Source organism: Trachinotus anak, unplaced genomic scaffold (genome assembly GCF_046630095.1).
Source record: "Trachinotus anak isolate AG129_WGS33_773 ecotype Australia unplaced genomic scaffold, CSIRO_AGI_Tana_v1 ptg000009l, whole genome shotgun sequence".
Taxonomy (NCBI): domain Eukaryota; kingdom Metazoa; phylum Chordata; class Actinopteri; order Carangiformes; family Carangidae; genus Trachinotus; species Trachinotus anak.
Genome location: NW_027273860.1, coordinates 6,134,456 through 6,161,463, shown reverse-complemented (window position 1 = coordinate 6,161,463; position 27,008 = coordinate 6,134,456). Strand labels below are relative to the sequence as shown.

Below are 27,008 nucleotides of genomic sequence, written 5' to 3'. Positions count from 1 at the left end.
GTGTGTGTGTGTCACACTGGTTGCTAAAGATTTACAAAAACCCTGAAACAACACAAAAAGAGCTGTGGAGTTGACTAAAATAAACAACCAATCACAAAAAAGCTTTGGGATGGGGAGTTGTCAGCATAATCCACATCACAACAGTCTCAGTCCGTTGCCTCCACAGGCAAATTTTTGGCAAGAATCTCGTCTGGGTTTGTGAAACCAGGGACGGATCAAACAGCCTCAAAGAAAATCAGTTAAATATTAACGTTTGTTTTGTATCTGGTATCTCGGTTTATTTGTTTTTTTGAAGGCAGCTCTCTCTGGTTAAAGGTGCTGTGTGGTGTTTTTGACCACTAGGAGCGATACAGAGAAATATTTGCATGAGTGGGTGGCTGTTTTATTTATACTGTGCACTCCCACAAGGATGCACGTGCACATGGGCAAAGTGATTAACTTTTACTGCAGTTTCACGTTGCTCCACAGATGGTCAGTTAGTGGCAGTAAAGCACAAAGAAGCGTGACAAAGTGCCAACAGAGGCGTGGAAGAGGAGGACTGCTAGCTAGTAAACACTGGTGTAAACAATGAATGATTAAAATATATTTACATTTTTTTAGGAAAATCTGCTATTCAACAAATGAATTCATCATGTTTGTTAGAACTCAAGAGTACACAGTGCATTTTTGGTTAAAAAAAAAAAAAAAGTAAACATGACATTTCAATGTTCATTAAATGCTCCACAGGGCACCTTTAAATTGTATTGTTCTTGTAATCAACACAGCTCTGTAGCAGTAAAATTGTAGGGTAATCAAGTCTCCAGTTCAGTTTTGTGTTCAGATGGTGCCAGGTTTGCCTTTATTGTACAGTACTGTATGCTCTGAATGATTAGGTTTACTGCCTAATGTAGCCACATATCCATGGTAAGTCCATTTGCACACAATGAATAGAAATGTAACAGAAATGATGTACAGAATGTACACCCCAGTATTTTGTGCACCTTTTATGGTTTAGTCAGTTATATTGGACAGTTGATCCAAAGTGCTTTAAAGTACAGACAGAAAAGCAGAACAAAGAAAAGAGACAAACACGAGATAAAGGACATGACCTCATGATCACCCAATAAACTTAGACACAACGCACCCCTATAGTGTTTTAAGTTGACTCTGACAAAAACCTGCAGCTGAGACGAAGGCAATGCCATAATTTTTAGGCAGCTCTTGAGAAAGCCCCATCAGCCTGTGTAGCACTTAGTCCTGAATCAGCCTCCAAAATGATCACACGGTTGAATCAATAACTCTTTATTATAACCTGCATGAAAGACAGATTTATTACAGGGCTGTTGTATTAGAGTGCATTAGTTTTGGCTGGGTATACCTCATTAACTAATACACTGAAATACCAGGCTACTCTGTCAACAGGTTTCACTCATGTAGCCTGATGTCACAGTGCATCTGCATGAGGCCAGAATGAACAGATGTGGCCTTGAGCATCACCGTCATGTAATCTAATCAGAACAACTGTCCATTGTTGCTATTAACTGCATTTGTAAAAAGGCAGAGGGAGTGTGGTTTATTAAAGATGATCTATAATTAGATTTAAAAAAAAAAGAAAGTTCTGTGGTTAAACTCTCTTTGCCGCTGTGTCTCGGTTTTTGTGCACTTTCCCACAGAACTTCAGCAACATTTATGTAAATTTTCTTAATTATTTTGATCTCTTTAATTAGTTTCTTCCCCAAGTAATTGTGTCTCGAGGTGATTTCCATTATGTGTGCTTTTATGTTGTATGTTTATCTAACGGTATTAATAATATTCCCTTTTTAAAAACCCCACTGTAGTTTTGGGGTAAAATTGAATTTATTTTTCCATTAACTCCGCAGATGCTCACTTTGTGGGAGCAGAAACAGTCACTAACACTAACAGAGAGGAATACAGTGAGTGCAGACTGGGCTTCTGTTTACAGAAGGATGACCAAATGGTCAAAAGTCTACTGTACAATATGTCCCATCATTTCTGTTTGCCAGTGGGACGTGAAAGTCAGCACAGCACCTGGGCTACACTGAGTGTAACCACCACAGCCTGTACACAGCGGCACCGACTGTTATTGTATGTGTTCAGGACCCGGCAGTGAGTATGCATGGAGAATTGAGTGCGTTAGGAAGAAAGCGCCACCTCTGCAGTTCCACTATATTAGTTTGTCCTCACCAGGGCAGGGGGACAATGACGGCATTGCCATGTATCTGCTGACAGATAAATCTCCCAGCAGTGGGAGAAACCCTTATGTCAACTCGGTGAGACTGCATGGCTCACCCTCCCATCTGAACAAATAAGATCAGAGTCAAAATGAAAAGCATTATTACTGCTGACATCTTTATCTCCGGTCTACCTTATTTAATAACCAATTTCTTTCACGGCTTCCTAGAGGAATTTATCCTTTGGGCAAGCCTCTCTTTGCTGCTGAGAACCTGCTGTTTAGTTATGTATACTCTGTTGCCAGAAGGAAGAAGCTGCTTCGTCGCTGTTAGCCTTATAGTTGCATGCTGCCTGTCGCCTTGTCTGGTATTATGTTTATTCCAATAAAGCTCTGGGGAAGTGTTTCATTGGAGGTGTTTTGAATACAGCACAGGAAACAGGGGGGATGAGGAAAGACAGTTTCTTGAGACACGTTTGCATAATGTAGCATATAATTTGTCTTTGAAAGCAAGAAAATTAATCATATCATTAATCATTTATTCAAATTATATGCATTTATCTTATTTTACCCACTGTACCTTTCCATATATTAACACTAATTTATTCTTCATATACCTAATGGCCAAGAATAGCTTTCTTCTTGACTGACAGTCAAACAAGACTCTGTTGGACTGTACTTAGTCACATTAGCGCTTTGGGCTAATGCGAATATCTGCATGCTTCAGCAGATATAATGTTTGCCATCTTTACTGTCGTAGTTTAACCAGTGGTACAAAGTAACTGAGTACATTCACTCAAGTACTTAAGTACAATTTTTATGTTCTTTACTTGGGTATTTCCAGTTTATCTTTTTACATTTATCTGACAACTACAGTTACTACTTACTTACATATGATTAGCATATAAATATACACCTTTTGGGACCTTAATGACCTAATGATGCATTAAATGAAAAGACTAATTAATAAAGTCATTAAGGTGCATCATCTGAAGACCATGAATAGTGGTATTCCAGCTGATTGACATCCTCAGAGCCATGGTGTGGCTAAAAAGGAGTATTTTATTAAATTTGCTTTGGTTTGCTTATTGGGGTTTTGACTACAGTCAGTGTTTTGACATCTTGATGAGAGTGCTCTGCTATGAGCGCTCAGCCGTGACCTTTACACCATCCAGACGCCACATACAGCAGAGTGGAGCTAAGCACTCTAAGCAGGACAGTGTGCCTCTTAGCTCTGGTACTCTCTGCCACGACAGGCTCATATTGGAAACCGATGCAAAGCCCACTGACGAATGAAGTTTTAGTTTTAGATTGCAACATGTGTAGTGTGGAGTTTGTGATTGAGGGGGGATTCACGATTAATGGTACAGCAAAGGGGATCAATTGCAATTAGGTGTCTGTAACACACTGTGGCTGATAAGCATCCCTGTCATCGATCAACGTGCCAACACTACCGTCTTGTGAACCCGAGGCGCTCTCTCTGCATCTTCTCGCAGCTAACGTAATTGACCCCACAGGGTCAATGAACAAAGCTCAGGATTTGTCATGGCTCCGGGATGATCCCTTATGTGAGGAGAAAATAGCAGGCTTTGCATTTGCAGTCATACTTATTTTTATGCAAATGTCCAATAATCTACAAACACACTGACACAGTTGGGGCAATATGGTGGCATCGTGCTGTATGCTAATGCTAAGCATGGAGACTGGGATATTTTGAATTCTTCTGCATTCTCAGCACCGCTCAGCAATCCAAAGATTAGCCCGTGGAGGAGATTCTCAAAACAGAGCTGAAAATGTCAAGTCGGGTCTTTTGCCGTCTTGGACTTGGTCTTTTTCGCTTCTCACGGTCTTGGGTCGCCTTCAATTGGCTATCAAATGCTTTAACTTTTTTGTCTTCTTTAGCTCACTAAAAACACAATAGTAAGCCGTGTTTTCTTTGGTTTGTTTTCTCTGCAGCACGACAAACAATTCAAGGGATTTCAGCTGTATAAACCTGTGTATGTGCTGAGCCTAATACCTCCGTGCTTTGATCAGTCTGCTCCCGTGCATTGATTAGCTGGATGTTCTGAGGTACTCTGAGTACTGAGTGGATTTGCGGATACAGTAGTTTTGCTTGTTCACAAAAAGAGTTCTCCAAAATGCCAAGGTCTTGAGCTTGGTGCCCATGTTTTACCTTAGAGCTTCTATCAAAGAGAGTTAATGCTAAAGCAGAAAGCAATAAATGCCATGAATGGACATCCATTGGGGAAATGTGTGCTGAAGATGAAAAAAGTTAAAGAGAATGTGACTTTTCACTTGAATTCACTGCTCCTCTGTAGCAGGATTGGCTCTAATGTAGCCTTTTCTCAAACATAATAATAGTTCATAATTTAATTGAGAATATGATTTCAAAATGTATCTGATTCATAGGACTGGCTGTAATTTCAATTCATACAGTTTTCAATGGCTCCAATCACAGCAGCAGCAGCAGCAGCAACAGTCAGTGCTGTGGCCAGAGGGATGCTGACCCCGTCATAAGGTAGCACTATTTAGAGAAATGGAGAGAGTGAGAGATGGAGGCAGGATAGATTAAGAGGGAAAAAAAGAGCATTCAAGAACTGACTGAGAGAGAGCAGAGGCTAAAGTGAAGGAGATAGAGAGCAGCTCGGCAGAAATGTAGGCTGAAGATACAGAAGCCAAAAGTCACCACATGTCAATATACAATATATCAGCGTATATATACAAACTTCAGCAGGTCAACATGCAACCAGTGAGCTTAAGCTACGGAGGTGCAAGGCTGACAACTTACACCTGAACACACGAGGCCTGTGAATGTCTGGCAGCAGTCAGTTCTTCATGTTTACATTGACAAGAGCTCTTTGTAGCATGTGAAGTCAGAGTGTTGTCTGTGAAAGGCAAAGGTTGGAAGTGCTATGACTGCAACACCACAAAATCCCTTTGGGAGCAGGATGGCTGGCTTTACATACAGCAGCAGGCGACTTTGACACTGTCTGCAGCCCATTTCTCATAAAAAGTCAAAACTGATTTCTTTACCTATATGACCATGATCTTTACAAAACCTTAACCATAGTAGCAGATCAACAAATAGTCAAATGAATATATCTGGAACAGTCATATGTGCTTTGGAAGGCAATGATGAAAATGCTGTACAGCCTTCGGGCACCTATTGTATAAGCACATAATGAAAAAAAAAAACATTCAGTTTTGGAAGGTATTGTGCACAATTATTGCCTATTTAGTGTTTGTGTTGCACAGAAATTATTTTGCTCTGGTCTCAATAGTGAGATTGTTGTAACAGTCCCCTTTGTGCCAGGCCTTGACTAAACAAGAGGTATTCTTCAGAATGGATTTGGATTGGGCAAAGCTGGACTCCAGCCTCACATTTCATTTCACGGTGAAAAAAAACCCCACGTAAAACTCACTCTGTGGACTCCATTCTGTGTATGCTGGACAGGTTTGATACATTTGTAAGGAAACCGCTCCGGCTTGGCTACACAACTGTGAGATCATTGACCTCGACCTTGACTCGCTCTTGTGGATTAATACGGGCAACTCTTCCCTGGAGCATTCACAGGGCTGCATTATGATTTTGATAGGTTTTTCAGAAGCTCCTGTATACACCTTAAAATGTCGATCCGGGCCTTTTGCTACACGTCATCCACTCCCCTGCATTTCCCGTCATTCTTTCCTGTCTCTAATAAAAAAAATTAATATGCTGAAGCATACACATTTGCTAAAATTCATAAGATACTATAATACAATTCTAATATTAAATCAAGCCAAGAGTAAGAAAAATAACATGAACAGATTTTAATTTGCCTGCTTTCAGTTAAGGTCAGAGATGCAAAGGGAGAAGAAACAGGAATAAAAGCCAGGGGTTTGACATCATTATGTGCATTAACCTATTTCATTATATTTTACAATAGTAGACCACAGTTTTGCCTTGGATAATTCAGCATGCACACATTATTAAGCAAGCAAGCAGCCAAATTGATTGTGTATGTAAGTACAACAACATAAAGTGCAGCTAATTATCATTCTGTGCATAAATGCACAGACTAAAAGATTATGCTTGCATTCCCTCATTATATTTGTATTATTTTGAAACGAATCTGCTTTAAATTCCTGTTTGTAATGCATGATATCATCTATTTCTTAATCAGATGCATAATTACTGAGCTTGAAAAGTGAGACCAAAGCTACCAAACTGTTATTGATATTTGATCAGAGGTCAACTGTAGCACCACAGGCACAGTGATAGCAGCAACATGTTTAAGTTATAATATCACAATATATTAAAATTCATTACATCCATTTTGCTAGTTCTGATATCTGATCCTGTGCAAATTGAATATTTGTTTACTCTCCAATTTATGACATATAAACAGCAGTTAGTCTGAGAACATCTAATCTAAATCCGTGTTTTCCCCTGGTTACAAAGCTCTTAATACCCCAATAATGCAATATGCATACTGTAGCAACACACATCTTAAAATGAGTTTCTATGAGAAAGAGAACTCCTGCAGAGAGTCGAGCAGCATGCAGCACTCGGGTAGACGTACATTAACTTTTCCCCGGGACAAAACACGTAGAAGCAAAGCAAAACAGAACTCTTAAGACTAGCCATTAACAGCCTTTAGTTTAAGAAAGAAAATCTCCCTCTCACTGCCGCTGTCTGTGTGTCGAAGTGCCAAGAGGATTACACAGGCTAACATTGGAATCATCATTTCCTTTCTTGCCAATTAAAAGCAGTAGTATGACTCAGTCTAAGAGGGTTAATACCTTCAGTGTTAGTAAGGACAGCTTTGTATGTAAACACAGTGCTATCCAAATTCAGGTTCAACAGATTGCTGTGCTGTGCTGACATGGTTTACTTTAGATTGCTTGGAATCTGTTAACCACATGGTGTAACTTATGCTCTAAATTCATGTATTAATCAGCATTATACAACTGCAAATACAAATCATAATTAAATTTACCAACAATTTTGTCAGTTGACCATTTTCTAAGCCTGGACCCCTACTCATTGATGCGACGCCTTTAAAGCTTTCTGTTTGCAGTTCGCATTTATAACAGCGGCAGATTTCACACTCAACATTTGCAGCTACTTCTTGAAACAATCAGTTTTTCATCTCAGATGCAAGTAAACGGGAAGAGGGGCTTCACATTTCAGATGTTATCAGCTTTAACTAGCTAATACAAGCTAATGCGGAGGCTAATATCATCTGCTGAAAGCTGTGTCAAGCTGATTGTCTTTAATGGTTGCAGCCGATGTGCAAAAGATGGATATGAGATACCATGCTAAAAGGCTGAGGCAAAGACCAGATAGAAAAATGAAGCCTCTGGCCCATATACTTCCACATCTGGGCTTATTCTGGCTGTTATCCTCCAGTGTCGGCTGACAGAGAGGAAGATTTTCTGAGTGTGTCTCAGAATTGGTGCAGATGTGGAAGTAGCATTTGACAGTGATGATGTGAGTGGGCCGGACTTGGGCCGATCAAACCTGGTAACCTGGTTGAGCCAGAAGAAACACAGATATGTAGCCCAAATATTTGCCAAAAATAATTTTGCTATCTTGACATGTGCTAAGCAAAAAGTTAGCATCCTCACTTAGAGCTAGACCTAATTAGCTGTATAAATACTATACTCTACTGTAATATGGGGACATTTGGATGTACTGGGTGTTGTTGGCGTTTTAAAATCATAAGCTTCTAAGAAGAAGGAATTTGAAGATCAGAACTGATGAGTTTGGCAAAAACAATGTTATCTAATGCAAGTTTGGCTGGAGTTTATCTTCCACACACAAAATAAAGAGCAGGACAGATGTGCTGTTGTTATTTGAAACTCAGAGCATCTTCCAGGTATTTTTCCAATGTAATGGCTTTGGAAAGACACTAATGTAAGTAGTTATTTTTTTGTCCTTTTCTTTTTGTTATTGCCCTTTGATGGTGCACATGATGGTGGACAGCAGTTAGTACATCAGTATTGTTTATTGCATCAGATGAGTCTTCCACTTGAATGATGTAGCCCTGTATTCAATGGGAACTGCCTGTATTTGTTATCGCTCTGTGTCATCTTTGGCTTGCTGTGAGGACGTGAGACATGATGTATGCTTCTGTCTCTTGTCATCATGAAATAACCAGAGACAGTGCAACTATTGCAATTATTCAATTTATTCTGATGATACTGATGTTCCTGCACTTTTATTCTTTGTAATCTATGATGCAATAGTTACACAAGGTGCATCAATAAAACATTACACAAATGTAAAAGCCCAGCAAGCTGTGTGACATATGAATATGCTAATGAGCCAACTTTAATTTTTTAAATGGTTTGAATCTTTGCTAAAGATGCGCTCTTTCCTCAACCAGATACATCACAGACTGACAGAATTAGGTAAAATAAATTTGAGGTGGCACTTGCCAACCCCAAAGAGACTGCCTCTGCTTCGGTCTTCACTTCTACAGAGAGACTGAGACGTAGACAAGTTCAACCCGGCTGATTACGAAACACAGACCAAAGAGGCCACACTCAGATCAAAAGGAAAGTTAAAGGGGGTAGAGATTTGCAAAGTCAATCCCCACCACCCTGTTAGCTTCAGATACACTGCTTGATAAGGTCTGTGGATCGATACGCTGATGGACACAGTGACAGACGCAGGGTGGTTATGTAGTCCCAGTCACCAGGATCTTTTTATGTGTTGTGTTGTCGGATGATTGGCTCATCATGTTGGACCTTAACTAAGCCATGAACATCTTTGGTAAACAGAACTCTCATATCAGCCAGAAATTATGATTACATTGTCAAGTGTGTAGCTCTCCTGATTAAAATGATTTCACAGTGAAGGAAAATAACTTTTAAGTACAGTTTGAGGTAGGTGCTACTTTCAGTTTTCAGTTCTATACTTCTCGAATACTGGGAATACATTTATGTTGTTCTGTTCTGGTGCTTTTTGGTCTTGAGTCCTCAGTTACAACTAAGCAAAATCTTAATGCATCAACATACAATGATATTTTAGACAAGAATGCTTCCAACTTTGTGATGACAGTAAAAAAATTATTATTAATTATTAATGTTTTAGCAGCCTATGATGAACACCATTTCCCATGAGCCCCAGACAATCATGAGCTAAACGTCAAAGCTTGACAGAAGAGGTGAGTCCATGAGCAAGTTGAGGGTTTGCTGTTAGCTCAGACATGTTAATAATAATAGAAAAATACAACAACTTTAGAAGCTTTGGTGAGCTTCATTGATATGGAGGAAACTATGTTACACTGACATTTGAGTTCTTTTTACTTCTGATACTTAAATAGAACATATTTTTAAGGTATACTTTTACATAAATTAGTACAGAAGTTTAGGGTTGTACTTTTATAAGTTTCAATTCCTGCAAAAGAAAGATAACAAAAGAGACTGATTAAAATCTGTGAAGTTGAGGCCAAGATATTCTATTAGCATGGTTAAAACTCTAAAAAATAACTGGATCCAAACCTGCCGTTTGTAATGCAGTCCCTGTGATATACATTTGCAGTATGATACTCAGGTAATGCCACTGGAGTACTTTTCTCAGACCTGACAAAGCTCCTCCAAAGCCAAATATGATATTTTACAGCTGTTTTCACAGGTTGAGTCGTACTCTCGTGACGTGTAAATGGATTTTTTCACACATATCATTGGTGGTGTGCTTCTTGAGGTAAAAGATTTGAATAGTTTTTCCACTACTGAGGTTTCATTAGCCATGACTCTGATGAGTGAAGAGTTCTTTTATTCGAAGAAGCTACCTATTATATCTTATGTTAGCGCCTTTTGAACTGCATACATAAGATCAAACAGCCTTTACAAAAAGTCAATAAATCACGAAGGTTTCCTCTCCTCACCTTCCTTTTAAATCTGAAACCATACTGCTGTGGAAATGTATTGAGCTGAACTGCAGGAGATGTGCTCCCAAATGTTGTTTTCCTCGCCGGTCTAATGGAGATTCTGCTGTTACTGACACGGGGCTGTCCAGAAAAGAAAGCCCCCCCCCTTATTCCCCCCTTTGCAGACTCCCTCTGTTCTTATCAGCAGGAGGGAGATTGAAAGTTTCAATTGGGTTTATTGTATCAATTGTCCAGACTGACATTCAGTGTTTGGTCTGGCAGCATTGTCATGGCCAAGGGAAAATCCACTAGGAATGAAGTTGTAAAGTACGTTGAACAGAGATGCAAAGTGAAGTCAAAGTGTTGGATGGGACGAAGCGATAATGTGTCAGTGTTGTGTATGATGCAGGAACCTCCCTTAATACAGACTATAAATATGGACAAAGTTATTTAATATAAGCTATACTGTACTATATTTAGGACATTGTGTTTTGGCAATGTGTATTTATTACAAATAAATAAATGAGTACGGCCTTACCTGTTCAGGGTTGCAGGAGCTGGTATCTATCCCAGCATGCACTGTGCAAGAGACTAGGCACACAATAGACAGGGTGCCAGTTAATCAAAGTGATAACAGAGGAATCAGGTTTGAACTGAGGACTTTCTTGCTGTGAGGCACCCCGTCTTATCCCTTGAGGCAGCACATCCCTTCAAAGGGGCTATTTGTACGTTTTCTCTGCTGCCGAGCATGGTTTCTTGTCGAGAGTGGGTGGTGGCGATTGTCACTTGACAAGAGCTTCAGCCATCGCTGTGTTTACAAGACAAGAGGTTAAAATACAGCCTCTGAGCAGCGCTACGTCTTCAGGGCAGATCGGAGGCTGTGGAGAGTTGCAATCAGAAAGTGGTGAGCTGGACCAGGGCTAGCTGGTTAGCATGCTAACTTCAGGAGAAGAAACGACGTTACCGCCGGCGTCTCTTTCCACAGCTGGAGACAGCTCTTAGAGCAAAGGAATGAAGTTCGATGCTGAGCTCTTTTGTCCAGACTGGTAAGTAAACAGCTGTTAATGCTCAAGCTGGCTGTGGATCAAAATCTATGGATTTTAGCCTTTTATTTTGTTGCTCTGTCTCTGGCCAGAACTGTGGTAAACTTACTGATGTTACCAAAGCAGTTTTGTGAGATGTGACGTGTCACATGGCTTCACGATCCAAAACAATATCTCATGACTCTGCCTCACGGTGCTCCCTCTGTGGTCATTTCTCTGTGTAGTTACCTGGACTCTGTTTCATCTCCAGCTCTAAACGCTTGGTGAAATCAAAAACCGTTAACAAGACCTGCTCCCTCGCTACTTGTTACCTTGGGTCAAGGTGTCCCTTTGTAAGTGACTTAGTCTCCAACGGCGTTAGTAGAGCTGCTTGTGGTTGTAATAGGCTGGTGGTTTCTTATTCTTGTCAATGTGTGAGGTTAGAAGAAAAAGAAAAACACGTCTGTTCCCGTGTAAAGGGACTTAGTGTGTACTTCAGTGAAGTTATTCCAAGGGCACCGAGTTTACTCCTGAGAAAAATACAAGTTGCAAAAAAGATTCAAATCCTTTTCACCACAAAGTAATATCAAGAAGTATTACTTTTACTCTTGGTTTTTCAATGATTTCAATGGAAGCCTAAATTAAGCACATACTGTGCAGCAATTAGATTTAAAAATAATTCATTTAATTTCAAGTTTCCTGGTTTCCAGTTTAATTTAGCTTTTGCTTGTTATATTATTTATGTGTTTTTTTTAGGATGTAACGTTAACATAGCAAAATGTTGAATATGGCTTGCTCTTTTTGTTTATTGATGTGAGAATTAGACTGATTGCACTAGTTGAGTCCACTCTTGATTTAGCAAATAAATAAATAAATTAAAAACTCAATCACTCAACCTCTTTTCACAAAATGAAACCAGCTGTTGATCTCGGGGTGTTAGAGGTGTAAAGATTTAACAGTGATTCGTTTCATTGTCCGTGTTTCTCATCAGTAATCTGACATTCTGCACCTGAGTGAATTTGAATCAGCTCAATCTCAAATGATTCACTGTGGTGCTACAAAGCATAACAAGTCCAAAAAATGTAAAGGCAGCACAGGTCTGAGAGGAAAGCAGGGTTGTGAAGGAAGTACGTGTTTCACTAATGACAACATTCTGCACCTGCAAATTTGCAGCTTGTGTAATGTGACCACTACTGTGCATCTATAACTTTAATATAAAACCAAACACGTTTTATGGGTAAATATAATGCTGCTTGGATGAATGATTGTATTATCTCCTATATTCATTAAGGTTCACATTAGAAGTATCTGCAAAAACTTCAGTGCTGACACTGCTCAGATGGTTTTACCTGCAGCATCAGTGCATGACTACAGCACGGTTAAGGTTGGGCCACTAAAACCAGGTGCTCCCAATTCTTGCTGCAAAAGCAGGTAATGCTCTCAAACAATCCTGCTGCTCAAGCTTAAAAGAGGCATACCAAAAATAGGTGCATGCCTAAAATAGATAAAAAAAATCTTAATGAGTTAGCAAAATGCAGCCCTGTGACACGATGCCAGAAAATTGAAAGACTTTTCTGCACCACCGTGTGTGTTCTCAGATCTTCGTCATTAGTCATTTGTAAATTAAAACACAGGCAATTTTACATAATGGTTTGCAAAATTATAGAGTTGAATTCTGGTTATTTTCAGAGCATAAAACAGACAATTATTTTAATAACAGTCTTGCCAGATTCACTGTTTTCCTAAAAAAATTGGACAGGAACCAACTGAGTGACAGTGCAGCCAGAGAGAAACACACAAGTTTCCAATAAATCCCCCAAACTATTATAAATATTAGCTAATCTTTTTACAATTCAGAATGACATGGATGGGGATTTTTAACAGGTGCATTACTGCTGAAGTGCCTTGGGGGCAGAGATTAGCCACCACGCCAATGCAAGATTGCAGGACTGAATGAATAATGCCACAAGCTGACTATTACTGTGACTGTCTACTATGAAGACTGATTCTGCTGCAATCTGAATGTCAACATTTAAGCTCATACTGTATATCCCCAGAAATGACATTTGCTCACCCTGCAGATATTTTGCAGCTTGCAAGAAATAATGTCAGAATCTGTAGTAATTTATAAACTCATCTATTATTAATCTCTCATACACGAGCCAGAGAGATAAAGTTCTCTGTGTAACAACACATCCACACATTAACTGCTTACACGGTTTGCGGTAATATTGCTATTTAACACACACTGTGTAATGGAATGTTGTCTTTTCAGGCTGTTATAAAAATGACTGGGTGGCTTGCGAGAAGCAAGCAGAACGTCACCTACTCATGCTCCATGATTAGGTGCAAAAATCAGGATGGCAAAAGTTAACAAGACATGCTGTTCTCACCACTTGTCAACTTGTGTCAAGATGCCCTGTGGCAAGCACTTTAACTTCCAATATCCTCAGACGAGCTGCTTGTGGCTGTAATAAGTGGTTTCTAGTTTGCAGTCCTCCTTCCCTCTAGTTCTATCTCGTTTCCTGTCTCTGGCTTTTGCTTATATAGTTAAAGAAAAACATATTTCTTGAAGTGCAACTGAAATTAAAATTCATTTTCACTGACATCAGTTTAAATATACTTGTTTTGACTTGTACCATCAGCCCAGGGCCCGCTTGGTGTCTCTGCTGCTGTTAATACATGTAGCACAGCGTTCATTCATTCATTTGTTAAAAATTATCAGTATATGAATGTAATTTCTAGCAGACAGGGCTGGAATGTGGTCGAGACAAACAAAACCATGGCACTACTAGAGGTCAAACTGTCCTTAGGGAACCTTTAAATTGCTAATGGTGCAGAACTAATGCTTTGTGTGTTTGTTGAGGAAGAGAGGAAAAAGAATTTGTATCAACATCAGCTTTACAGGACTATGACCTGCTCCGGTCATTAGCACAACACAGAAGTTGTGAGAATTGTGTCTCCTGGCAATGCTGGCACTCAGAAATGTCAACCCCTGCCATAAGAAACACCCACCCAGAGGCCCAGAGCTTCAGTCCTGTCCAGAAATATAAGTTAAAATACTGTCTGTCTGCAAAAAAACAATTCATCAAGAGAATTATAAGATTTTAATTTCTGATCGACCCCAAAGGAGCCTTGCATGTTGGTGTGTATTGTGTAGTTTTGTTGTACTGGCACGGTGAGCAGTTTGTAAAAATGTACCAACTGTCAAAATCCTCTAGCACAACATGTTAGCCATTTCGCTGGTAATGGATCTCAGAAGCACTCTTACAGAAAGACCTTGACGAACACTTCTTAACTGCTCCGCCCTGTGACTGCTGCGATATGGAACAGCTGTCTACCAGCAATACCAGCACAAATCACTCATTAATCACCTGTTTGTCTTAAATACTGCAGCACAGAGGTGGCCAAAAAGGTGCCGGCAATTTTATGCTTTCATTAGCGACTTACGGAGATGATTACCAGGAGGGCATTTGAAGGTGATGTTCAAGTTTTACACAATTCAGGGATTATTAACACTTTAACCTGTGTTAAAACAGTGCAGGAGTGGCAGCAGCTTCATGATAGATATATTTTTGGGTGAGATACAGAGATAGGGAGCCTCTGCTGTCACAGAGATGAGATCACAAAAGAGAGATGTTGACATCGTCCCTGTTGTCCTTATATAACGCATTCCTGTCGCAGGTCTCACACTTACCACTTTTGTTCCCGTCCCCAGAGGTGGCTTGCTTTCCCACCAACTCAAGGTAGAGGACATTGTCGGGACACGGCAGCTTATACATGTTAATGTTCCCTTTTTCCTATTCCACTCCGGTTAGATTGATGGCTCAGCAGTGGTTCTCATTGATCAATCAGACACAATCTGCGTCTCAAATGAACCCCGGCCAGGGGGATTGTGCATTCTACCAGGGGAACCACATCCCTAAGGGTATGACAGTGTGGTGCACTGGATCGATTGTTTTTAACTTATTTGTGTAAATACTTTGTAACCTTGCCGATTTATCATCTGCGTTTCTTTGCCGCTGAGCGAGAAAACTACAATAGATATCAGCCAGCCCCGCTGACATGGGCCCGGCTTGTAATTTTCATCTTTTCGGTCAAATCTGGAGAAGGATTAGAGGAATGATGGGAATTAATTATGCATTTCATCAGCATGATGGATACTGCACGTTCAACTCAAAAACTATATTTCCCCCGAGAACGCAGAGGAGTCTGCTCATTTCTAGAGTGACTCCTTTGAGAAATGCTGTCAGTTATCACTCTAAGAAGATGAAACTTTGCTGACATTAAATAGAAGAACAGAGATATGACTCTCACCACGGTGGCTATAGCGTAGGTGGCTTTACTTTAAGTCAACTCAAGTACTTAACAGCATGTAGACAAATCTCAAGAAAAGAGCACAATGTTTGTAAGTCAGTAAGTAGACTACAGAGGATACTTTAAAATCAGAGTTCACTTTTGAAAAACACACTCTTTCCAAGCAACAAAAGGCCAGATATTTAAATCAGAATATATATATATATATATATATATATAATATATAATTTAAAGTGCTGTATAAGTATTTCCTAATGGCTTTAATGCATGATTATGGTTCAAAGTGCAGTGGTAACCACATGGTAGTGTAAGGAATTCAAGTTTAATTTTTTCTTTCAGTGGCTTCCTGTTACTTTACATAGAAACATGGGAATCTCCTGAAAAATTACATGATCAATGGCATGATAGTTTGTTTGTCAGTTGTGGATGATACCATATACAAAGATGGCACCTTATTCAGTCCTTATGAAAGTTGCTCACAGCTCTTCTACCTCAAGCTGGAATTGAAAGCATGTACCTCAAGACCTCCACCGGCCAAGCTGACTGACTTCCTGCTGACTCCCTGTAAGTGTGAATAAGATAAAATCATTTAATCCTCTTGAACTCACACATTTAATTGGACTCAATGCATCAAATTCTGATCATAAAAAGAGTTATTTTGATGGTGATGGTGTAAAACCATTCACCCTGTTATAGCCATTCCGTTTCCAGTGATTACTTATGGAAAAAAAAAAAAATTTGTGCCAGTGTACATCATGATATACATGATACATCACTCTGTTGTTGTTGTGGGTGTTGTTGTCGAATCCTTTTATAATTGACCCAGAATCTGAAAAACTGCATTCATCCAAGTGGTAAATTGTATTATCACTTCTCTCAACACTGTAAACTTCTTCTCTCCACATTAGCAGAACATTCTCACTGAAAAGCAATGTGATAGTTGCAGTTACCTCTTCACCTGAGGTTTTTTTTTTTAAATTTTTAAAATTTTTTTTATGTACACAGGCTTGTACCTCAGACTGTTCATCAAAGATATTTTCTGACACCGCTGTTCATCTTTTCGGTAGAGTTTCATACCCATCCAAGCCATAGAAGGTCTCCATCTATGAGTCATATCACATTGCCTGTGGGAAAAATGAATGGGAATTTTGCTTCCAACATTTGCAGCTCTATATCTTTTGATTTAATATCAAAAATATATATCTATATCTTTAATAGTGCTATTTGACAATTTTAGCAGACTGGAAGCCCATCAGAAATAAGTATTTTGAACAGGTACTGGTATTTTAATGTCATTGCTGGTCACTATGGAGCTAAGTTTAACACTTCTGAATAACTTTAGGCTTAAGCTTAATCTTTAGTATTGTATTCCACTTGAGATTACCTATGTACATTTTGGAAACAGTAAGTTATTACAACTCTCGTACAAATAAGAATAAAGTTGCACAAAACACTCAAGTTAAATATTAGTAGCTCAAAACGTACTAGTTAATCAAATGCACTTAGGATACACCCCCCTTGAGCTATATATTTTAATGGACAGAACCACCTTAAATGTTCATGTAAACAAAATCTTGCCGTCTGGTTCCAGGAGATTTCCCCTGCTGCCCACGAGTGCAGAGTTAGTGCTCATTTGTGGCAGATTCATGGAGGATCTGGGAGACCTGGGATGTCTCACAAGTAATCGGCCAGCAGCTGGTCGACAGTTGGCTGCTGGCCACCGGTCGGCTGGCCGAGCTGTTGCTTCAAAGATGACTACAAACAAAACAAATCACTACAAAAATATAGATAAACAGTTATGTAAGAAGCTTGCTGTAGTGGCGCATTCCCTGAGAAAGTTCTTATGCCCAATCATCATTTATCAGGTGAAGGATTTTGTTGTTTGGGGTTTTTTCTTTGAAAAATGTTTATGAATCCATTCAGTTTTTCTGTTGTGACCCAATTTCTTTTCCCCTCCATCAGCCTGGACGTTTGACAAATGCACAGTCACATGTGGAGGAGGCAGACACTGGGAAAAGCAGCTGACGCTTCCTGTCGAATAGAGAGATCCACCTCAGGCGGCGTCGGCTCTGTCCTTATTTGTCATAAGTGTCCGCTGTTTCCCATGGCTAAAGACAAAGGCCAAAGAACGTATGAGGAACATGCATTTTTAATGTGACATCCTCATCAAATTCACCACAGTGGACTGAGCAGAATGCCAAGGACGCTTCCTTCTTCTTCCAATTATAGTGAGACATCGCAACAATATGAATGTAAGCCGTGAAGGGCACATCTGCCTCTAACATGACGAAGCCTGAACAGTTCAGTACTTCATCTCCTGTGAGTCTGAACTTGTGAACTTTAACATGACACTGGAGCAGTGTTTTGATTAGAAAATAACTTTCATCGTGGTTTACAAAAGTGTTCCTCAGAAGTGCAGAATGGAGGGGAAAAGTGTGAAAAACAAATCATCAGTTTAATGTCAGAGCCACATTATCTTCTCTTTGTGCCTCATGTGAGGAGAATGATGTGTTCACTGATAGTGAGTAATACAGGACATAAGCAAGCAGTATATCACCATTACAGCTTACATTATTTATACAGCATGACGTGCTGGTGAATGCTGACTTGACCAGGCTCACCTTTATCTTGTTGCAAATATGCTGACCATTACTCTGTGGCCATTATTTGACAGGACTGAAATGTCACCAGAGACTGAGAGATAGTCGGATTCATCGCTGCGTTCAGAGCGAGGAAGGAGGAGCGGGAATGTAAATAATTTTTGCTGGCACTAAACTACAGCTTTCATCTCTGATATTCTTTTGCAGTGGCCGGTCCACACTCCATCATTATAATGAGGGAGGCTCAATTAGACAAGGTCTACAATGGGGGTTTTAAATGTCACAGTGCAGGTCCTGACATTTCTCTGTTTGATATGGAATCAGAATGGGAGCCCCGGAGTTCACAGGGAGAACTAATCTCAACTTGCGAAATAACAAATTTCACCCCGTCACAAAGCTCTGAGCGAAGGCTGGTGCGGCCACTTTGGAGACATTTTCACCCAACAATTCCAGCTCGGCCCTCATAGAGCTCTCTAATGATTGAATTTTTCAGCATTGTTTAGGTTTGTAATTAGCCCTCAGAGGTTAGCATGTTTATGAGACACACATAATGAATCCTCTTTGGGTATTTCATCCAAAAGGTTATTTGGTCTTCAAATAAAAAATGACTCAAGAATGACAAACGTGGTAATTGGAGTGACCACAGTAATTACCAGCAGGAGTGGAGTGTATATTTACCTACGTCTCAGATTCAGAAATAGTATTTTGCTCAGCGAGAGAGATTCAATCACATGTGTAACACTGAATTTGGTTTGCTCAAAAGTGTGCGAGGCTTTGTAAATGCTGTGTGATCCAGAGCTGTCGTGATATTTTACCAACTGACATCCAAACACACAACTCCCGCTCTGCTAGATACAACAACGTGCAAGCTAACGGTCAAGTATCTCTATATTTGATGGACTGAATTAGCTAGTTGACCCAGATTACATTTAAATTGTATATATTTATGTAAAAGTTCAAGATAAATGACCAAAAATATTTTTACATTTTACAAGGAGCATAAAGACATTGATTTTGTTACAAAAAAAATGCTATAAAGGGATTTTTTTTAAAAAACATATATTTTGGGTATAACAAGAGGTAACTGAACAATTAACACAGGAAGACAAAATTAAAATATGCAGAAACTTTTTCTTTGTTCCCCTGTCTTTAAATGAGTCTAAAGTTACTTTAGTGATTCAGTGATTAGTGTGATTTAATCACCTAGTTTATCAAACTTGTTGCTGCTTTTACTGTAGTTTAAATGAGAGTGTAACTAAAGTTAATGTACAGCAGGCTACATTCCCACAACATTAAGATAATTCATTTTTGCTGCAAACAGGACTATACTAATGGAGTTTTTTTTTTAAAAATATATATTTCTAGAGTGGAGAAAGGATATAGGAAAGAGAAGAAAGAAAGAAATGCAGCTCGTTTTAGTGGAGAAAGTAAATAAGGTGCTAATGATTCAAGATTCAGAGAGAAGACAGGGAAAAGAAAGAGACTCAGTACTAGTAAGTACTAACCCTGGATCTAAATGCAAGCCAAGGTCGAGACCTGCTCTAAAATGTGTGAGAGATATTTCAATAAAAGGCCAAACACTACTGAACAACTATATTTAAATGATTGTTTTCTCATGCTGTCAAAAGTTTAAGCCAGTAGTGCAAAGATGGTAAGAAATAAAACTTACAGTTTAAGTGATGACGAGTTGAGAAATACCATTTTTTTTTCTTGTATTCCAAAACTCTGATCTAATATAAAGACCATATGGACTGACAGGTTAATTTCCGTCCATCGTGGACCTGATGTGGCCCAGATAGAGTAGCTGAGTTAAGGTAGATTTGACCCCACCGCTTTATTTCACAACGCATCACCAGCACATGTAAACAACTGGGAGAATGGGTACGAAAAACAATATCTCAACTTATTTTGCAACTCAGTGTCATGACAGGTCAATTTTGAAATGTGACCATATCAGGACGAGGCATGCAGGAATAGCATGCTCCCCTCGGCTTGAATGTCAGAAAACAGGCTGCCGCTGTCGTATCACCAGCAGAAATAGTGGCCTTACAGTGGATGAATTACCATCCCCTCCATGCTCCAGCTTCTTTCTAATAAGCAGAGGATTGTTCACAAAAATGGGGAGAGAGAAAAAAAAAAAAAAACAGAGACTGAACAGATAGAAATTCATTTGTAAGTCTGGGCTGTGACTATTTGCATGGCGATGAAGGCCCTGAGTGTTCTGCAGTCTTCAGATGCGAGTCCCAGACAATAGAGCCTGTGTTTGTTCTTCCCCTGGAAGTTTGAGAAGGACAGAAAAGGGGAGAAGAAGAAGAAAAGGGGAGGTCGTCAGTGGAGGGGATTACGCATTGTGAGAACCACGCGCATTCGCTTCTGCTATTGTGGTGACTGAATTGCTTTCCAGTACCAGGGTATTTAGTTAAGCAGATTGTGTTTCCTTACACCCCACGATGATCTCTCTTGATGGCGGCTGGTGACAAGTGGCTTGGAGAATCACGCAAACAGGTGGGTGTGGTGGTGGACGCTATACATCCCATAAGAGATTATCTTTTGTTAGAAGATAATTAGGTGTAGTTTTGCATATTATCTTGGATGGGATACACAAAGGGATACAAACAGGAATACAAGAGGTTTTCAGCATAAAGGCAGCAGCAGCAGCACAAGCAGAAAGGCTGAAATTCATAATAAGTGAATACAATCAATTCTAAATGAGTGCAGGGGTTCTTTGTGTTTGTCACAGCAAGAAGTCAGTAAATTTCTTGGATCTTTTAAAATGGCTGCTGGCTTTTTAGCAGTGTTGTGCCTTCTGAAATAGCCATCAGTGATGTTGTGAATTGCCAAAGAAATACTTTCAAGTGGACTTAATTAACTGCAACAAAATGACATAGTTGTGAATTTTTTTTGGGGATATTTGCAGCCTATCTATTGACAACATGATACACACAGTTTTCTTCTCTCACTGAGTGTGTGACCTGTCTGCTTGCCTATAACATGTAGAAAGAACACACAAACTTTCGCCACATTCCTCCTTTAAAAACCAAGAGAAAATATTTGATTCAGAGATTATTCAAAATGTGGCACAATTTAATGGATTATTTTACAGTTTCCATGACCTCTCTGTAGGTCACTGCTCTGTGTCTGCAGAACTCAGTATATGAGAGGAGGACCTTGGTAAGACAAATGGAAAAATACTAACAAAACATGGCCTTAGAGCAGAGACTTGACTGAAAAGACTCGGGGAATAAACAAGACAGCATCAAGGATATTAAAGTTCAGTACTAAGATGATTGTCTGCTCTCAAAATGTTGTTCATGTCTGATGTTCTTTGAAACTCCATGTGAAACTTTTTATCATCATAATTATTATAGATAATAGCCTGTAGTTCAAATCCACTGAAAAAAAAAAAAATTCTTTAATATTAACTTTGGCAGCACCAGTTAATTGTTTTCCACGGAAAAAGAAAGGAGCCAAATAATAGGATGTAGTGCTATCGCTGATAAATGTCAGTGGAAATTCGTGACACTTTGCTAGGCAGTAATGATTTCCACTTGTGCTCATAAGAAAATCAAACAAATTACTTACTAACAAGTACATGATGACTTGACATTCCCCTGTTGTTCTAGCTCGGTCTCTAGACTCATCTGAGGCCCTGAATTGGCAAACATAAACTACATGTCAGTGTTATTGTTTTACGGAGCTGAACAGTAAACAGCAAGTCCCATGATAGGCTCCCAAATGACCAATTAAGGACATTTTGTCTTGGAAGGGTGATCTTAAAGAAGTGAGGCTTAGCAGATGTTTTTTTTTTTTTTTTTTCAAGACTGCAAATACGTGTAGTTAAATGAGAGGTCTGAGTCCATATTTAGATCCACAGTCACATCCAGCTTTCACGTTTTACACATTTTTCCATTTCTTTTTTCAATTATCATACATTAAACCAAGTCAGACAAACATAATAAATGCTCACATAAAGTCAGCGCTACTTAGCGGTTAGCGTCAGCAGGGGCACGTTGATATTGACGCATCACCCACAATGTCAAGTGGAAGCTGCTCTTTCTTTATTACTGTGTTTCAACATTTGCGTTGGCACATTAGACACATTTTAATAGCATCCTGAAACCATTACTATAACCGAGCGACATTTTATTAGCTAGAACACATCACCATATAGGAAAATAATGTGACGGTCTCAGCGCATCTAGTGCTTAACATTGTGAGACTGCAGCTCATTGTCATTCTGTCATGTGGCACAGTAGCGTACTGTACATACAGGCTACAGGAGGTCTGCTGGAAATGGGAGGAAGGCCTATTAGAGGTAATGAATGGTTGTCAACCACAGGGCACTCTGCATGTACCGCATGTCACATCGAAATGAGAATCTCTTTTGAAAGGAGAAAATTGACCATCGAGTTCAATAGTGTTTTTTTTTCTAATATTCTTAGTTTCTCTTTATTTTTCTCAGAAACTATACACCTGTAAGTGATAAGTGATGGATTGGTATTATAAAAGGCTTATATAGACTGGATGTATCACTATATTTGATACTTTTAGAATCAGACTTTGGCAGGGTCACCATTATTATCAAGCGTTATCAAGATAGCTGTCACACATGAACATGTGTTTTACTTGCTCCCTAACACGATTGCTATTTACAGACCAAGAGCTGGGAGAATTTTTTTTTTTTTTTTTTTGGCATCCCCATTATTTTCCCAGGATTTCATCACTTATTTCCAGAGAGACCCATCTTGTTAAATTGGCACCTAAACATCTGTTGACCTGCGCTCTATTCCAGCCACATCAGTAAAGCCTGATACCCCCAGGAAGATTTTTAAGCAGACTCCTTGGCATGTTGGCAGCCGAGCAGTTGCTCAGAGTAACATCATTGAGGGCTGTTGTCTAGTTTTGGCTCAAGGCGTTCAGTTTGGGCGCGTGCTTGGCAGCTCTATGAAAGACTATAACAGCTCACGATTCACTGGCCACTAATTGGAATGTCACTCCACAATGTTCGGACATATGAATACGGCCTGTAAAGACATATATAAGCACAAACACACACTCCCATTTGCGTTCTGTATCGAAATTGAATTTCAGAAATGAAAGTCCTCATCAGTAATTGATTTTACCACCTCATTACAAATGGGTCTTGACAGCTAATTTACTTTCACAAGATTAAACATGAACATTATGAGCTGTTAAATCATTAATACTGCAACTACTCTAAGTGCTGAAACAACTTCCTGCAGTATACTTCATATTTTATATTTCCACCGGGACCACCCGTGCTAAAAATGCATACAGTTGCGTTCCTATGCAGCACTTTCATGGAAGCGTACACATTAAGGGACTGTAGATGTTATGTGCTGATATTACAGTGTCAAAAAACTCTATTAAAACTGTTTAGAATTATGGCTGTTGTGACTTCTAGCTCTTAATAACAACTGATCCCACTGAGTCTGCGCGTAAGGTTTGGTTCAGGGATTCACAGAGACTAATCTCTTTTGCTTTTCAAAGTAAAGTAACTTTAAAAGACAAATGTCTGAAATGAATGCAAAGCTGAACGGCATCCACAGGTTCGAGCCAAAACACCTACGCTGCAGAGAAAAAAATGCTGTTACATCTAATTGTAATTGTTAAGATACTAAACAAAAGTAAGATGACAAACTTAACGATGCATTAAAGTTTACAATATTGTTACATAATTGGTATATAATGGAAGCTAATCTAATTTCATTTGTTTAATTTCAAGTTTTAGCAGCATTATCAATGCAAGATATTGTATTTGTGTGGTCCAAACTAATTTGCTGTCTTGTCTGACTTTCATTGTCCTTACACTCTTGACCCGCATTATAATTGGTGCATCGATTTGATTCATAGTTTGTCAGAGGCATGTGTGTCTCTGTTTTTCATGTCTGGGGAGACATTGATCTAATTAGAAGTCTTCATTAGTCAGCTGCAGAGTGCAGTGTCATGCTTAAGGAATGATGTTCAGGCCCTGCTCCTCTTCGTGAGACACAATGCAGGGCCTTGTTTGAATTCAAAACAGAGGGCAGATTTTTTGCAGGACAGCAGGATGCAAAACAAAATAAGGGAAGCACGGACAAAGGGTTCGTCTTTTTCTTGTGAAATGGAATTTTGATTGGCTTTTCTTGCTTAAATTTGTTATACATCTGTATTATTGTTGTGCAGTGGGTTTGACATAACTCTTCAGGTAGACAGGAGTCAGGTCATATTGAAGAGCGGTGCCCAACCTTTTGTGTCAGACGTACATCCACAGCCCTGTCAGGTGAGCTGCACCCTTTCATTGGTACCACCTGTCATGGTAAATTGTTTTAAACTGTTTTAAACACTTCATATAAAAGTAGACAGTGTTTGTTTGAGTTCATATTTTTATACACTTAAACTGTCAGTGTTTAGATGGTTTGGTCACGATAGTAGTTGTAATAGCTACTATCTCTATCACCTTTTAACTAACCATTTCAACCATTCATCCAATAGGCTACTTCTAGCTGTTCTCACACATTCTTTTGCGGCGTTCGGTGTTACAGCTGTTGTATTGTTATCAGTGTCGGATTAACACTTGCAGCTGCACAGGGTAGCAAAAAAAGTTCATTTGATTGGTTTTCTATTGCTCATTTGCACATCACGTCAATGAGATCATGCCACCGTGTAGGTTGTGGGCGTTCTTTCTAGTTTCTAGTTTGTGCAGGTTAGTCCAGGTCACCAGACAATCTAGTCAAATCATAATGCCTATTTGTTCCAAATAGTTAACCCACATTACAGTATATATGTATACCCCAAAGCAAATGCTAGTTGGTAATCACTGATACTAAAGTCATCTTTTTTATCTACTGCATGCAAACTCTTTTGTTTGGCTTATATACTTAAAATTAACTTTTAATTTCAGACAGCAGACACACAGTCTTTAAATGTAGCTTTGTAATTAAATAAAAAAAGAAAAAAAAACAAAAACATAAAACAAGTACTTAACACATTTGTTTAAAGCTTTGCGTAATTACACATTTGATTTTCGGATTTTACTACATTGCTACAGATTTCAGTTTCCTCATTTTGCAATCTCTGTGCACTGCTGGAAGTTTCTTACTGCAGCCATTAATTAAATTGTTAACTTTTATTTCAGAGGCATGACCGTGCATACAAACCACCTTGTAACAAGATGGGATACAGCACTGCCGGGATCATGAATTACTGTGCTGTTGAATGAGGAATTGTTACCAACAGAACAGCGACACCTCCATCTACTGCCCACTAACCATGGGAAGTGCAGAGGAAATGCATGGATGGACAGTTAAAATCAGCACGCCGAGTGTTTTGGCTGTGGTGACGGTCTTTTCTATGATTCCTGGCGGGGTGCTGAGCGATATGAGAGGTACTCAGGGTTTGGAAGCCCAACAATTGGCCCAGGGGTCCACTCATCTGCACCGTCGCCTGAAGAGAGGCTGGATCTGGAAACAGTTGTTTGTCCCCGAGGAAGATCCCATTCCTCGCGTTATTGGCCAGGTACTGCTTCAGATTGAATGTCCTCCATGTCCTTGATATGGTACTTCCCTTTGAAAAAGCATGTTGAAAAAGCATACTTTCATACTCCCCCTCCTCCTTTTGCAGATCAAATCTGATTCTGACCGAGGCGAGTTTTCTATCAAGTACATATTGTCAGGGGAAGGCGCCGGAGATGTGTTTGAGATAGATGAGTATTCTGGTGAGATCCGGACGCTGAAGAAGCTCGATCGTGAGGAAAAGGCCTTTTACGTCCTTCAGGCCCAGGCTATCAACAGGAGGTCCAACGAACCAGAGGAGCCCCAGTCAGAGTTCATCATCAAGGTGCAGGACATCAATGACAATGTCCCCCAGTTCCAGAACGAACCGTATGTGTCCAGCATCCCTGAGATGAGTCCAACTGGTATGTTTGCGATATATTAAGGAAAAGTTTCCCTTTAACACTGAGAGATGAAGATAGAGGTGAAAGCTTCAGTGCAGCCAGATTCCAAATAAATTAAATCATAACAAAAATGATCTGCTCCGGTTTTGAGCTCTGCCACCACCCCATAAAGTAGATTTGAATTAAACTCAAACCAATAAAAAAATGACATTTTTGAATGTCAATACTACATCCTTCCAAAATCTACTGTATGTTCCTGTTACTGCGAACAACCCACAGACCTCACTCACTGTTAATAGCTGACTACGTCATATTGGATAAATGGCCCTTATATAACCAGCTTATTTATAATATATTTATTCGAAGTATCCCCACTGATTTTGATGAGATGTTGCTATTGATTTTTGTTTTTTGTTTTTTGTATTGCTAGCATGTAAGTCATTTGCTCTACAACTTTAGTTCAGACGGAGGTATTTTGACAATTATTGGACGGATTGCCATAAAATGTTGTACAGAAATTGCTCTTCCACTCAGGCTGAATTGAAATAACTTTAGACTAACCCTTTGCCATGGTTTCTGAATGGTGTACCAAGATTTGCGATAGGCCAAACAAGGCCATTATTTATCAAATGTGTAGCTGTAACTTTCACTATTAGTGTGTCCTCCAGAGAAGTGTTGAAATATTATTCATAGAGAAACTTTTTCTTTTGTACACATAAAAACTTTTTATTTGCTTTATTGGCTTTACGCATGTCAAATGAATTCACTGAAGTGAGATCTTGACTGGAGACAATAAACTAAAGGTTATATGAATGTCTGTCATCTGTCCCCATTCAGGAAGTTAAAAGTATTGGATTCCATATCATGGCTTGGATGCCTTTATGGCTAAATTTCCTAAATAATGCCATTATAACCACTGCCCTTTTCATACCACAAACATTAACATTTCAATTTATATGTAATCTGCTTTTGCAGCGTAATATCTCACTTGTAATAAATCATAATGCATTTGACTTGAAGAGAAAGTGAGAGGGGAAGGTTGGAGAGCAGGCGAATGAGAATAAGAAATACTGCAGTAAATCCCTGCCTGTGTGAAAGGCAGAGCTCAATGGGTAAAAAAAAAAAAAAGAAAAATGAGATAGG

General features: G+C 39.3%; 1 protein-coding gene across 4 annotated transcripts in view; it reads left to right on the top strand.

The window, feature by feature from the left end:
• The window catches only part of cdh19 (cadherin 19, type 2), a 108,879-nt gene that overhangs the window by 67,393 nt on the left and 14,478 nt on the right, over positions 1-27,008 (top strand). The window contains exons 1-3 of one of the 4 annotated variants that reach the window (XM_071484793.1): positions 5,403-11,075; positions 25,107-25,486; positions 25,592-25,886. In XM_071484793.1, the coding sequence (XP_071340894.1) occupies positions 25,187-25,486; positions 25,592-25,886 (595 nt within the window). In that variant the 5' untranslated portion in view covers positions 5,403-11,075; positions 25,107-25,186. Of the gene's footprint in view, positions 1-5,402; positions 11,076-16,197; positions 20,474-23,687; positions 24,252-25,106; positions 25,487-25,591; positions 25,887-27,008 lie in introns of those variants that run through there. The other 3 variants (XM_071484792.1, XM_071484794.1, XM_071484795.1) reach the window with 3 other exon arrangements.